Here is a 15127-nt window from a genome sequence, read left to right on the forward strand (position 1 = left end):
TCCCTTGGTAAAGAAAAGTGACCTTCAAAAATTCTTGTAGACTTAAGGGGGCAATCCCCAAGGCTCACTGAACATAAAATGTAGAAATCACACTCCAAGCCACTGTTTGTACCTTTTTTTACCATATCTGACCCAGCCACTCTACAAAACTGAACCCAGGGTTGTGGGCTATATACTAAAGGAGGTAGTCAGAGTTTATTGTTATATATCTGGCCCCATTCCACTTTTAACAATAAAGTGTTGGTTTTAAAATGTGAAATGGCCATGGATACATATGGGTATTATATGGTGTATATAACATACATACACAACATAATCTTGCAAGGGGCTTGGTGGCTAACATCTTTCTAATTCATATGGCAGCTTACCTCACCCCCTCCATTTCATTTTTTTTTTCTACAAGTGACCACAGACAGTAAATCCAAAGTTGGCACATTTGAAGGTCAAGTGATGCAGCAAACAGAATTTGACCTCAAATTATATACTTTTGTCCATTTACCCATCCACGAAAATATGCACATACACCATGTTTTGCTGGCTGCAAGTCCATAAATCTTTATCCCAAAAGATTACTTCCTTTTTTATCTCATACTGAAAAGAAAGGACATTGAGATGTATTGTTCCTCCTTCTCCATCCCCCACAACCCCTTATCCCCCCAACACACACGCAACAGCTGTAAGAGTGGAGAGCATGTTTTTAAAATTCCATTGGTTCATGTAGGCACATAATCTGAAGCAGCTCCAAAATGGACATGAAGTAAAAAATACCAGTTTTCAAAAGTCTGTAATTATGTATTTACACAAATTACATGATCCTGTATGTATTTACATACAATTACAGATTATCAAGTAAATAAAACAATGTTGTAGTGTTAACGAGATGAAATAGAATAAAAACAACCATAAACTGAAGCCAGTCATTTATCTACAAAACAGGACCTGGCAGGGACAGGTTCCCCAACACTGACCTGGCGTGTCCATAGACACGGCCTGGGGACATTCACATGATGATGGGAAGGTGGTTCAGTCCATGCCTGTTAAGTCTTTGACCAAGGTGCAAGTGAGTGGTTTGGCTGTCGAGCATCTGTCATTCCATGGTGGCTCAGGGTCGCCATCCAATGGGCTTTGGGTCTCTTATGGCAAAAATCAGATTCATACCAATGAGTTGGGGACAATCGCTCTACTGCCCAATAGGACAATGCCCACACTGAAACCCTGAGCCATCTACTTTCCCAGGACACTTATTTACATAAATTGCATAAGTCAATTATTTATTTACAGACCATTACAATTTATTGTATCAGTTGCCAAAAACATATAACATTCTGTTTTTTGCTTTTTCAAATAAAAGTTACCGGAACAAAGTAACTCCAAAAGTAGATGTTAAAGTAGCATTTCCTAGAAATGAATGGAGAATCTTTTTCACAAATTGTTTGCTTTCTTTTAGGCTGATCATTTAGCATCTCGCTACTTTAAGATTACTTTTGGCTAGCTCCTAAAATCAGTTTCTTCAGTGCTAAATATTGTACCTATGACATCCTAGAAAATTGATTCTTCCCTGTGGTTTAGATGTTTAATATTTTTCAGCCAAAATTATTAAATGCCTTTTGGAAAAACTAAAGCCTGAATATGTGCACATTTTAGCAGCAGCAAAGGGTTAAATAATAAATAAGAATAGTACATCTTGGAATTAAATGTAGTTTCTGTTTAGAAAGCTTTTTAAAATCCAAGAAAATAAATGAAGAGGACGTTCTGACCTTTATCATAAATCAACTATTTTACATTGCTTCTGTCCCCTCCCCCCCAAGTATTTCTTAATTCGAAATGCTAAACTTATTTTTTCCATAATGCACATCAGCAGGAAGATTCTGCTACATTCTCCAAGTTGGACCATAGAAGGGCCACGTGTGCTCACAGCAAGAAGTCATGCACTTCCACTTCAAACGTTTTAACTCACCAGTGACATACTTTTATTTTTCATAGAGAATGTGCATCAGAGCAAAACAAAGTTGGAGTATTAAATTTTAAAATTAGTTACATAAATCCCAACACATTTTTTAACTGTCACTTTCAATTTCCCAACATAACTGGCTAGAGTTATATGTGGTATGAGAATTTGTTATAAATTCCTTTTTTTAAATATTGCTTTAAGAATTTGGCTCTTTTCTCCTTAATATATAATAAGAAATAGTCTCCCTTGCCCAAGGGCAAGTTCCAAAATTATTGCTACTAAAGAAATAAGTATTCTGCTTGTCCGCATAAAATATTATAAAAGCTTTGTAAAAGATATTCTATATAGTAACCCCCCCTAAAAAAATTGAGCTCTTGAGAAGACCATTTTAAAAAACAAAACACAGTCAACAAATATAATGCTTTCCCCCTCATTGTCATTGTTGATGAAGATTTACTGGTTTCACTTTGCAAGTTTTTCTTGAAGGGTGCTAATACCATGTATTATGACAATTCACACCAAAAGCAATTTTCTATAAAAAATGTTGTAGTGACCCTTATGGTACTTGTATAACTTCATATTTGATAGACAAGGGCACAAAAAGTTTTCCAGAATGATCCTATTAATCTGATTCTTGTCCTTTAAAAAAAAAAAAAAATCTGTGCTTATGTAAGTTTCTTTCTTCCTTTTTGAGAATTCTAAATCAGTACAATGTTTGATGTTAGTCCTATTGTTCTGGCGATCAGCTAAAATAAAAGCACAGTTATTTTTGAGCTTTGGTATATTCTGCAGTGAATTTAAACAAGTAGGATATATACCAACCCTTATACTTTCCAACAGTGAAGTTACAATGATGGAGTAAGTCACTATGAGAGAGGAAATATAACAGACACAGAATAAAAGTTTGAGACCCAGTTTATCTTTAATCCTCTGGGATAAGCTATGAAACAAGCAGTCTGAAGAGTGAATACTCAGTGTCATGAATGATGTGCATAAGTTTACAATAATACGGGCACAAAAGAGATTGTCACCTTTAGTACATTAGGGTCATTAGAATTTCTCATATCCATGCACCGTTATATTTTCTTGCATGAATTTACCACAGGTTCATAGCAGACTTTGCCATTTAATGCTTACAGAGCCTAAAGCTTCCAAAATGCCTATCTGGCCTGTACATATTTCATTAAAAATAAACTCTATATAATAAATAAATATATAAAATAAATAAAATGTTGCCTTTGGAATTTCTATAAATAAATTTAACTTTTTCTTTTACTAAGAGGTCTTTGCTTTAAATTCACTGGGATGACACCAGCAAGAATTAACTGAAAAAGTCTTTTAAGTAAGACTGCACCCTCCATGCCGTTGAAAATGCAGCGTGCCCTTGAGCAGGCCACCAGCCAGATCCTGATGAGTCGAAGTATGGCAGCTGTGCTGTATAGGATGAAGTACAACTGATCAAAAATGTAAAAGCGTGTCTATTTCCCAGCATGCATCAGGCCGTAGTCCTCTCTGCTTTTGCTGCTCTCCACTCTCCCCTGCTACCCATCCACTCGCACACTCACACGCTCTCGGTCTCCCCCTGCTCTTCTCACAATTAATCAAGCCTGTGGGCCTCAGCAGGCCTCCAGGAGGTCAAGCCTCTAAGTGCAGAACAAAATCAGCATGTTCCCATTCAAGCCTCCATCTCGTACATTATGCATGCGACAAAGTTTGGCAACAGTGGAGCTGATGTGATGACACTGCTAATCAATAAGAACCCACCGCATGAAACCTTTATAGTGGTTACTTTTTTAAGGGCTCAAGTGAAGAAATTGTCTTTGTCAACTTTGGCTTAGAATATCCTTATATAGTTCGGGTACTTTGTCGGGGTCCACCGGTCTAGGTAAAAAATGTGTGAATTTCTGGTGCCGTTTAGTCCTCGTTCCTTCTCTTGGGGTCCCGTCTTTATTTAAGGCTACATAGTATCGCCTTCCAGTGTCCACGTGTTTGTATAGATTGGATGAGTAGGTATTATACCAGTTTTCTTCAAACTGTTCTCTGAATACACACTCTTGGGTTAGTTTTTCCTGTTAAAAAAAAATAAAGCAAGTAAGTATTTTTTACAAAATTACCCTTTTTCTGTGTTTAAAGCAATATTTAATATCTACACAATATAGCTGGTGAGAAAATACCTATTTTAACTCATGTTGACCCATTTTGTAAAAACTGCTTAACTCTATAAAGTTAACTACATTCTGATTTTTTATTCATAATGATCAGAGCATAAAAGATTCTAAATGTTCTCCACTTGATCTTTTCCACATGCCAATTATTTGAATGAGTCACACAGGCGAAGGAGAACTAATAGAATGAGTTGTTCTCATTTTTACTACAGCAATTAGGATAGTGCCCTTCCTGAGAGGGACAGTCTTTGCAGAAGCTGAAGGTTCAACTAATCACTTCATCTTTAACCTAATTTTTATAAAGTGCTTCTGTGTTGGGTACTATCTGCCCTTTTAAGCTGGGGGGAGGGGTTATTTTTCTGTAAAATATGCTCAAATTTAGGTGTGCAGAAGACTCACGTAGGAAACTTTTTTTAATGTGGATTTGCAGTCTCCAACCCTTTAAAATCCTGATCCAGAATGTCTGGAAATGTTTTGTTTTTTTTTGTTTTTTTAACAGACCTGGGGGGGTGGGGAAGGTTTGCATGAATATAATTCTCAATCCTCATTTTAAGATGAAATGCTTGTATGAAGCCTGAGTGAGTCTTCCTGAGAACAAAGATGTAAAAACAAATAGTCTAGCGCTCCTAATGCCTTGTATCTAAATAGAAGAAACATCCCTCTCCAATTTAAAATGCAACATTCTCAGGCACACAGCCACAAGAGAGCAGCAGTATTTATTACCATATTCCCAAGGCAACAAAGGTCCACATTTCCATACATGTGCTCCACTTCTCCCTCCACCTGAGCCTCAGGAACCTGGGTTCCATGCTAACCCCACACCCTGGGGCTCCTAGAGATGTATGTCTCTAAGCAGTAATGACCAGGAACAAGGTCCACATCACATCTGAAAATCACAAACACACTCTAAGCCCCAGCACATGCTTCTAAGTGGCCCCTGGAGAGACAGGACAACGGGATTTAATGGCCTTTCCACTCTGTGAAACTTTTCAAATCATTACCTTCCTGGATAGCACTTGTAAAAAAAAAAATAAATAAACACTTAAATGATTTTAAAATATTCCCTTTTCTTGCCCACCTGATACTTCACATAAATAAGCACACACTAATACATTTCCATGCATTGTGTTAAAGCAGGAGAATAGCTTAAGGGCATCTGGTGTTCCACCATTCTGCCACTCAAACCCAGGGGACAGACAACTAACTACACATCACCAAAATAGAGGCGTCCTTTTTACATGCACACACTTGAGAACACAAGGTAACACACTGAATTCATACATATCAACTGGCAGAATCCATCATCTCCAAATGCTGTGGAATAAGTCAGGAGAGCAGAGGAGGAGAGACGGGAGAGAATTTGACAAAATCAATAGTCCAATGAAAGCCAGCTCCTCTACATCTCTTCTTTAATGAACTGAAGGCTCAATCCCACTCAACAGAGCACAAAGGTGCTCACTTCCTAAAAGGTACTCTTCAGGGTGATCAAGAAACACTGTAATAAAATATTATCTCATTGAACAACTTTTTGCTAAATGGGTTGAACGAAAGAAAAGCCAATGCAATTCAGCCATGATGGGCAAACTCAAAACTGCTCATGCAGATTTTATAGGACACAATGAAATGCAGGAAGCAAGATGTTATCCATGGCTTCCCACTCAACTACACTGCTCCCATTTGGGGTGCTCTCCCTTGAAGAAGGAAGTGAAGAGTCATCCCTTCACCCCTTCACCTCCCTCTACATGTAAACCTAGAGGTCCATTCTTCTGAGGAAACACAACCCCTACATTTCTTTGCACTGGGAGATGAGGCTGATGCAATTTTGCTTTTGCTTTCATCTCTATTAAAACTGACCAAATGGAAAGTGTGTGTTGAAGACATTAATGGCTATTTTAGTCATTACTTCTATCTGTATAATAAATACATTCCTCTCAGATTAGATAATTTCTAGCTAAAAATGTCTAGTTGGGTCTGCTGTTATTAAATAAGTTTTCTCAACAAATTACATTAATTTCTTTTTAATAAAATGGACCAAGCTAAAGAATTGTATTGTATACTGAGTCCTTTATCCTTTAGTTATACAAGAGACATGGAAAATTAACTCAGATTAAGCTTTCTTTTTCTCAGCAGGAAATCATATCACCAGACATACTTTAAAACAAGAATATTTCCTCCTTCTTTTGGATCTATGAGTTATCCACCAGTTTATATTTGCTTTGTATACAAATCGTATATATAGCCTAGTGGCCTTTTTTGGATTGAAAATGTATACAAGGGAGTCTCAGCAGAAAATAGCCCTTTTACGTGGGGTGAAAATCATGCTTTGGAGGAAAAGGCCAGTACACACTCTAGCTTTGCTCCTCATTCCATGGAAATCATTTACAATTACTTATATAATTTCTCCAAGTCTGTTAAACACAGGTAGTAATAAATATCTTGAGACAGGACTATTACAAATATGCAATGAGAGAATAGAGCGCAGCATAGAGGAAGCCCTCAATAAACAGGGGTGGCTATTGACATTAGGTCAACATCATAACCTCACAGAATGGGAACAAATCGAGTGCCACCTTTCCTAGGATAGTGAGGCCCAGATGTGAAATGATCTGCCCCTAGTCTATGCCACAGGACCTTATTATTACCATAATGAAGCCACTAGAGCAAGAGGTTTCCTACTGGAGACACAGCACCCCCGAGACTGGCCTATTCCGTTTTTTTTTCACTTTTCACTAAGCAGTGTGAGTCCTCCAGACCATCTTATCCAATGAGACTTTAATGATGTCCTTTCTAAAGGGCCAGGTACTTGGGAGGGTCACACCAGGAAAGGGCTAGGACTTACACCCTATGTCCAGGAATTCAGGGCAGTCACTCTTTTCCTTGAAGTCCTTTGTGCTTCCTTTCTTCTTTACCTCTAAATGATTTTTTTTTTTAAACACACTATTCATTTTGTAGGAGTGGGTGAACAGGAAAAGAAAACAGCATGAACAAAATAATACAGGGGGGGCCTCCCTGGTGGCGCAGGTGGTTGAATGCCACACTGTGAAGCTGTCCGCAGTCTCTGCAGCGTGGGTTTGATCCCGGCCAGCCTGTGAGAATCCCACATGGTGCAGCAGACCTCTCCTGTCTCGCCCACTGCTCCCTCAGCAGTGTATTTCATCAGTCTGCCTGTTCTGTTCCCTGCTCTGTCTCTGGTGAATCCTCTCACCCTCCTGCACATCTGGCCTGTACCCCAGTTCTTGTATAAATGAATAAATCTTTAAAAAAATAATAATACAGGGGTAGGGATATTACACCCTAAAAATGGAAGACTAATTTATTTTCAGTATTTAAGAGGAGAATCTCATTTTACATGCTTTGGATTAGGGTTTGTTTTTGTTATATAAAATAAAAAAAAAACTTTTAAAATATTGAATAAACTACTGAACTGGCCTTTTCACTGCCAAGTGAACATCGTTCACTCCCCTGGCAGGCTGTTAGGGCTCTGCATATACACACATAACACAACTTTCTAGGCAACCCAGAAAATAAAGTGAATTATTCCATTAAAAACAGTATAACTGGGCCTCCCCAGGTTGAGCACAGCACTGCGAAGCTGTCTGCAGACTCTGCAGCACAGGTTTGATTCCTGGCCGGCCAGGGATTCCCACATGGCACAGCAGACCTCTCCTCTCTTGCCCGCTGCCCCCCTCAGCAGTGCTTTTTGTCTGTCTGCCTGTTCTGCTCCCCACTCTGTCTCTGGTGAATCCTCTCACCCTCCCAGGCCTCTGGGCTGTACCCCAGCTATTGCGTAAATAAAAAATAAATATTAAAAAAATGATGATAAAAATTCACTTTAAAAATCAATAAATAAAATAAAAACAGTATAACCTACAGCCAGGCTTCTTTTTGATGGTTAAGCATTTAATTGTCCCATACATAGGAGAGTTGTACAACTTGAGGGAACAAGTTAAATGAGATTGTGAAGACACACAGGGCAGTCACTGGTATATTTTAGCTTCTGTAATTATTACACAGTTGGTAAAACAAAGCTCTCATAAACTACATGCTTTAAAAATTAAAGACCCTATTAATTATCTCTACCATGCTTTCAGATAATGTCTTCCTCTTATATGGGATTATGCTAATGTGTGATTTTTATTTTAGAGATAAAGTAGCAAGATTTATAGAATTAATAACTATGTTCATACTTTTGTACTTAATGATTAAACTATTTACTTGAGTATACTTGCTATGTATTTGTGCTCTAAGTTGATTTTACTAAATCAAAAATAAGTAAATGAATGCAAATTGGGACTGTAAAAAATACACTAGCCAGTATTCTCACATATATGCAGAGGAAGGAAAAAAATGTTTCTACTTTCATAAACTATACACTTAAGAATTATAGAACTCAGACATTTTAAAACTTACCACATGTTTCCAATGCAGACAGTTTATAGAGTATTCCACTATAAAGTGATCAATTCTTATTTTATTGTATTTCCATGTTTTAATTTTTTTTTAGATTATTTAACTATAGCTGTTTATGGCATACCTATCTTTGAACTGTTGGATTATATCACTAGGCTTGGATGGAGAATGTGGATTTAATTCAAAAGTCTACTAAAGCCTATGCTTTGGAACAAAATCTGGTGAATGTTAGCAACTATGGAAACCTCTTTTCATTTTATATCATCAAATTCTGAGCAGTGGGAAAAACTGAAATTAAAACTTCAAAACGTTTACTAATCCTATTAAGCCAAAGAATGAGATAACAATGTGAAAATTATAGTACACCCCAGAGAATGTTTAGAAATATTATAAGACATAAATTTATAGAGACAGTAATTTAAAATATTTGACAGTTGGAAAATGTATAATCCACATGGGCATTATTATATCCAATTTGTACCTATACCCATTTAAAAACTGAAATCAGAATTTTCCAAAATTCCAGATGCAACAATTTTCATTGAAAACACATACTTATGTCATCCTGCTATTCTCAAACTTTATTTCCATGTTTATATGTATATAAACATATACAGTATAGCTTTAACTACACTACCAAAATGATTGTATTTATTTAGTTTAATGGGTTGCTCAAGCTACTTACATAAACTACCACAACACAGAGAGTGAAGGTCAGTGACTATACAGAAACTGACTTGAGTGTAGAGTTCCGAAACATTTTATAAGTTAATGATTTGATGCAATCACTCATTCTCAAATCTACTGTTTATTATAGTCATGGTATTTAAAACCTCCCCTAACCACAATTACTCATACAGATGTACTCTTCCTCATTAATAATCTAGCAGTAAAGTCTTAATGGGAGTTGTTGCAAGGATTGGGGTGATTAAATATAATGACTAAAGGACCATTAATAAGAAGCCAGTTCTTTTAACTCTTCTCTCCTGGGAGAAGTCCCCAAATAGATAGAAAGCAACAAACACAGAGAGAACCAGAATGAGGACACTACTTATTTTATTAGAAGTCCAATTCAGACTCAAACCTCTCAGTATGCCACACCTTAGGTCTATTTCTCAAAATTTTTAAAGCCTCCCCACCCTTGTTCCAGATGGGTCTGCTTTTATACCTATGATTCTGATCATCAAAATTGCCACTCGAATTGAGAAAACAATTGAATCAATGGTGTCTAGTCAATGTAAATAAAATGAAGCAAAAGGGCACCGTTTCAAATTAAGCATGCCTACAATTTCTCCGCTTCTGCTGCTCCAAAAACAAAAAACAGAAGACACCTTCTCTCCACAAGCTATTTACTCGGGTATTCAGAGACACATAGGTGAGAGTCCCAGTCCTAATGTAGGGGCACAAATAGACATCTCCCATCCTGCGTGCTCTTCCAAAATGTGGCACCAACCATACTCCCAAGGACAGCAGCACTTGCCAAATGTACTACAGGAAATATTAGACAATGTAGATGTCTACGGATATGGACATTTGTACATTAGCTCATAAACTCTCAATATATTTTCAGAGACACAGTGCCACAGGGAAAGAAAATCTTGCTCAAGGAATAACAGAATTCAAATTTGGGAAATTCAAAATTGATTATGAGAACTATTTTCATTTGTGTAAATGTGTGGCCAATGAACATTTAATTCTTTCATAAAGAACCCTACAGGAAGAATTCACAAAATGTCTTTTAGGGTCTTAGAACACAAAATTAAAAAGAAATCAAATGTGACATTTCTTACCATAGACAATTATCTGATAAGAGTAGTATATCCTTAGAAGACCACTTAAAATGCACATTAAAGATATGCAAAGAAGGATGAAACTTCAAACTAAATTTTATTCTCTGTATAAAGTGAGAATAGAATGCCCCTGAAGAATGCAGACTGATAATGGAAAAAAGTGTAGAAAGCTAAGAGGCTGGGAGGTGAAATTAAGGAAATAAGGGATTCAGAAATGATAGCACACAAAAACAACTGCATCCAGCTGCTTTGTTTTATAATCATTGGATATACTACAGGGAAAGAACAGAAAAAGAAAGATGTACCAAAAATTTTCTATGGTAAAGAAAACAGGTTAAATTCAGTACTTGCTTAATAGAAATAAAATTAGAAAAACTGAAAGATTAACAAATCTAGTAAGTCCAAAGACAATTTTTGAAGAACTAAGAGATTCACAGAATTTCTTTTGGTACATGAATGCCAGCCTTCCACAAATAGACGCAACAAAAGGTGGCAACTGTGGGTGGATTGACTGACCACTTGGGCCTCGATTTCCATATATTATGGGGAGTTGAGTCACCTTAGAATTCTAATGAGTCAGACTTGGGACATGAAAATATGGAGAGCAGAACTATCCATAACAACTCTGGAAGGACATACTGATCAGACAACGGAAAAAGAAAGCAGCAGGATTGGGAAATAGGAAAGAAAATCAAGTAAAATGTACTATATCAGATGCCACTGGAGAGGGGGCAGGGCCACAGAAATGCAGCCAGAAATAATGCTCAGAAGCAGCCAAGGAAATGAGGTTGCTCTTTCAAGGAGACAGAACTGGGGAGAAGACAGCCACTTCGGCACAAGGATCCACTTCTTTCCCTTTCCTGATAAAGGACAGGGACAATGCCCTCTTAAGTGTGACTTACCCATAATTCCTTGCACTTGGGGACTGGCACCATTCTCTTCCCAATGTTGGCCTCAATAAGCATGGCTCATTATCAAATGTCTGCCTGACCAACAAACCCAACACCATAATCTGCCCTAGGAGAAAACTTCCCGATATGTGACACCAAATTTCATAAGAAAACAAAATGTTAACAATGTCATTGTGCTCAAACCTGAAGGGAAAACCAGACTTGCACACAAGGAAAATAAAAAACAACTCTAAAATGAAATAGTAACAGCCTCTTGGACTTCTCAAACACCACCCTCCCCCAGCCAAAGATCATGTCTCCTCTGCAGCCCCATCCCCACCCACAGAGAAGTGTCAAGCGCATCACAAGGCAGAGGAAGCTTGTGTCTGCATCCTCCCCATTCCTTGGGTTCCCACTTCTTAGCTCCAGATGGTATACCAATGTCAGCCCTGATTTCTCTAAAATCAAAATCTCTCAGTCCCCAGATTGTGTATAGAAATGCCCTTGCTCTCTTAGAAGGAGGCAGTTGCTACCATCCCTCTGTCTCTGTAACACTTACATGATACAAGACTGTGCTTGATTCTCTCAGGACCCCTCTCTGCTAGAGCACTGACAGCCCACTCCAGTACTGAGAGGGCTCATGACAACACTTAATTAGTCATTCCCCCAAGACACCAAATTCATATGCTGACATGGACCTTTTCTCAAAGGAGCACCCAAACCTTGAAAAGGCAGATCTGACTGCAGACATTCTGGTGCTGTGACATCCCAGTGAGTTCATGGATATGTGAACATTAAAAATCAGCAGCAGCAGCAGCAGCAGCGGCATCATCATCACCATGAAAGAAACTAAATCCCTGATAAATTCTATTAACATGGTGGATAAAATAACGAGTAAATGAAACTAGTTTGATAAGTTTACAAAGCTTAAGGCTTATAGTTAATAGTTTAAAGAAGAATTCGAGGGATGCCATATTTTGATCTGAAGATTTTTATTTCCTTTCATAGTCGATGTTATCAATCTTAATTTCAGATTTCAAACTTGCAGGTAACACAATTTCCATGCATCTCCCATTCAACCTTTCCACATTGCCATGCTCATCCACGAAGACTGCTAAGAGAATAAGCCGAACTAAGCAGCCAGCGTAAACCAAGCATTGTGCTGATTGCTTTATAGGCATCATCTCCTCAAATCCTCCCGGCAATGCTATGCTGCGGCTTTCGATAGCCTTGTGTCAGAATTACAGCGCAGTAAGTTTCAGAATCCACAGAGCTGTGTTCCCTGTGTCCCCACCACTCCATGCTTCTTCTCCAAGTTCAAACTATTCAGAATTGCAAGTCTTGAATATTCCATCAAAATATAGATACTGAAAATCAACTTGAAAGATAGACATAGTGCCGGAGCTGTGAGTTCATGTTAATGAATCAACAGTATTTTCACACACAAGGAGGAAACAGTATTTTCACTCACAAGGAGGAAAGAATGAGAGAGGAAGGCAGAGAGGAGAACAGAAAGATATAGAAAGCCGAGAGTAGACCATAATTATGTGAGAAGGTAGAATGCCGTGTGGCAGTTAAAGAGGCAAAAATCATTCCATGCTTCAGCAAAGGAAACACATTATGCACCTTAGGGAAAGAGACGTCTTTGGCCTGACCTTGGCAGATCTATTCTTAGAATACTGCATTGAGCTTTAGGCACTTCATTGCAAAGGAAAAGCAAACCACAACAGATTTCAATGAAGAATTATAAGAACAACAACAACCAAAAAAAAAAGATTAAGAAGGGAAGGCGCCAGCTTATGTCAGGATGTTAAGCATTTATACCAAGGATGAAGGAAGACAGCTCTCTGTCTCTACACTTAACGCTATAACCTTTCAATCCTTAGGGGGAGCCCTCTGCAGCAGGGGTGTTGAGAATGCAGACATTTTTTCTCAGCTGCCTATCAGGATGCTGCTGAGGTGCACCAGGTCAACAGCCTGATAAATGATGTCTTTGCACCTACAAGTCAGTCCTAGGCATGGGAGGAGGCAGGAGGAAAGAGGCAGCCAGACCACTGCTGGCGTACTCCCCAGGGCAGTGGCTTCTACCCGGCTCCAGCGATGCTGGCATTCTTTGTGAGGCTCAAGTAATACCAAACCACTCTGCAGCAACATCTCTTAGTAGCTAATGATGCTGACAGGGGAGGACCCTCCAAATGTCAACAATATATCAATACTTCTGGCATCAGCTGGGAGAAACCTAAGCAGAGACAGGGCTTCCACAAGGGTGGAAATAAAAATAACAACATGGGGATACATCCAGCAGCCTCAGTGTTTCCAAACCCTGTAGCAAAGTTGCCTTCACAAGATAGTTGGCTGAGATCACCTGCCTATTTTTCTCCATCTCCTCTGTGAATTATCCTGACATTCTCTCCTACCCCTGCAATTAAGTTCCCTCCTCCAAACTCTCTGAGCCTTTTTTTGTACATAATTCTATTATAACATTAATCACAGCAAATTATAATTCTTGGTTTGCAGGTCTCACTCCGCCAACAAAGTTGCAAGTTCTTCTTGAATAGTTCTAAGATTACCCAGGAAAGGAAGTACTATTTGCATTTGTGTGAACTGTCCATTCTCAGTAGTTCTGTTCTACCTATAGAGTAGCTGTGAACATTGAATTAGCAATACTGAACCACTGCTCCTCAGGGACAAGCAGGGTTAGGTTCCTATGAGGCTCTCCTTCTAGTATTTTTGTCAAATGATCACAATATAACCTGTTTGGGTGTATTTCTTTGTGTGTGTGTGAAAATACTGTTGATTCATTAACGTGAACTCACAGCCTCCAGCACTATAACTCACACCTGAACAAAGCTCGCCCTAACACATGTACTTTTCTCCTTAAGGCACATCACAGCTTTCTTTGCATTGAGAAATACCAGCACTGTGGTTGGGGTTTAAACAGCAAAATCACCAATAATAATATGACACTGAATAGATCCCCAAAAGAACATCTGTTTACACTGCGAGCCGAGACCTGAAGAGCGGTGTTGTCTGTTGGGCCTCTTTCGGGAACATGCCCACCAGGTAACTGACATTTTTTGCTTCTCTATGCACATCTGCAAATGACCACAAGAGTGCCATGAGGAATGGTTCTGAGGTTAAAAGCAAATTTTAGCCAGTAGGCCAACTTCACGAGTACACAATCTGCAAATAATGAGGACTGCCTGGATTTTCATCATGTACTACACACAGATCAGTTGTAGATGGCACCAATAATGTTTGTTCACTTTGTAAAGGCAAAACTGTGTGTGAGTGAACAGAGAGTGAGTGAGTGTGCCAGTAGTAGTAGGTGGAAGACCAAAGAAGGGAGCAAGCAAGGGAAAGAGGGGAAGGCGTGAGCAGCAGACCAACAGAATACTCCCTAATTCTACATATTCTGAACTGGGCGGCCACAGACATTAACTGAAGGAACTCAGGGAGACTGATATTCTTCAAAGAGAAGCAGGAAGCTTGGAAACTCAAAAATAAATTAAGAAAGAGACATCAGCTGGAGGAGCTCAGGTTGTACAGGACTAACAATATATTCTGAAAAAAAAAAAGAGGCAACACTGGAAAGGGGGGAATAAAGGACAGGAGGGAGGAAGAGAGAGCCCAAGAGCCCAGGGGCTTGGAATGGAGAGCGAATAAGAGCCTGGACAGCTCGGAGGCATAGTGTGTTTGTGCGTTCGCTGTCACTCAGGTTGCCTCCTGCTGGCTGTCCTCACAACCCCCAACTTACAAGCTAATGTGTCTAGCAAGGCTCAGAACTAGGAACCAGCATTGTCAGTTAACTTCACAAATGAAATATTCACCACAAAGACATGCTGCTCTTTTCAAATGTACATATGAACAGATCCATCCTAAATTCTCAATAAAATCCAGGACTTTTTGTCATAATGTATT

General features: G+C 38.7%; 1 protein-coding gene across 1 annotated transcript in view; it reads right to left on the reverse strand.

The window, feature by feature from the left end:
* Window positions 1–772: 772 nt before the first annotated feature.
* Window positions 773–15127, reverse strand: part of FGF9 (fibroblast growth factor 9) — a 33514-nt gene continuing 19159 nt past the window's right edge. Inside the window, exon 3 of the mRNA XM_037527341.2 lies at window positions 773–4020. Within this exon, the coding sequence (XP_037383238.1) occupies window positions 3775–4020 (246 nt within the window). The 3' untranslated portion in view covers window positions 773–3774. The remainder of the gene's footprint in view (window positions 4021–15127) is intronic.

This window comes from Talpa occidentalis, unplaced genomic scaffold (assembly GCF_014898055.3).
Source record: "Talpa occidentalis isolate TD23 unplaced genomic scaffold, MPIMG_talOcc4v2.1 talOcc4.5, whole genome shotgun sequence".
NCBI classification, from domain to species: domain Eukaryota; kingdom Metazoa; phylum Chordata; class Mammalia; order Eulipotyphla; family Talpidae; genus Talpa; species Talpa occidentalis.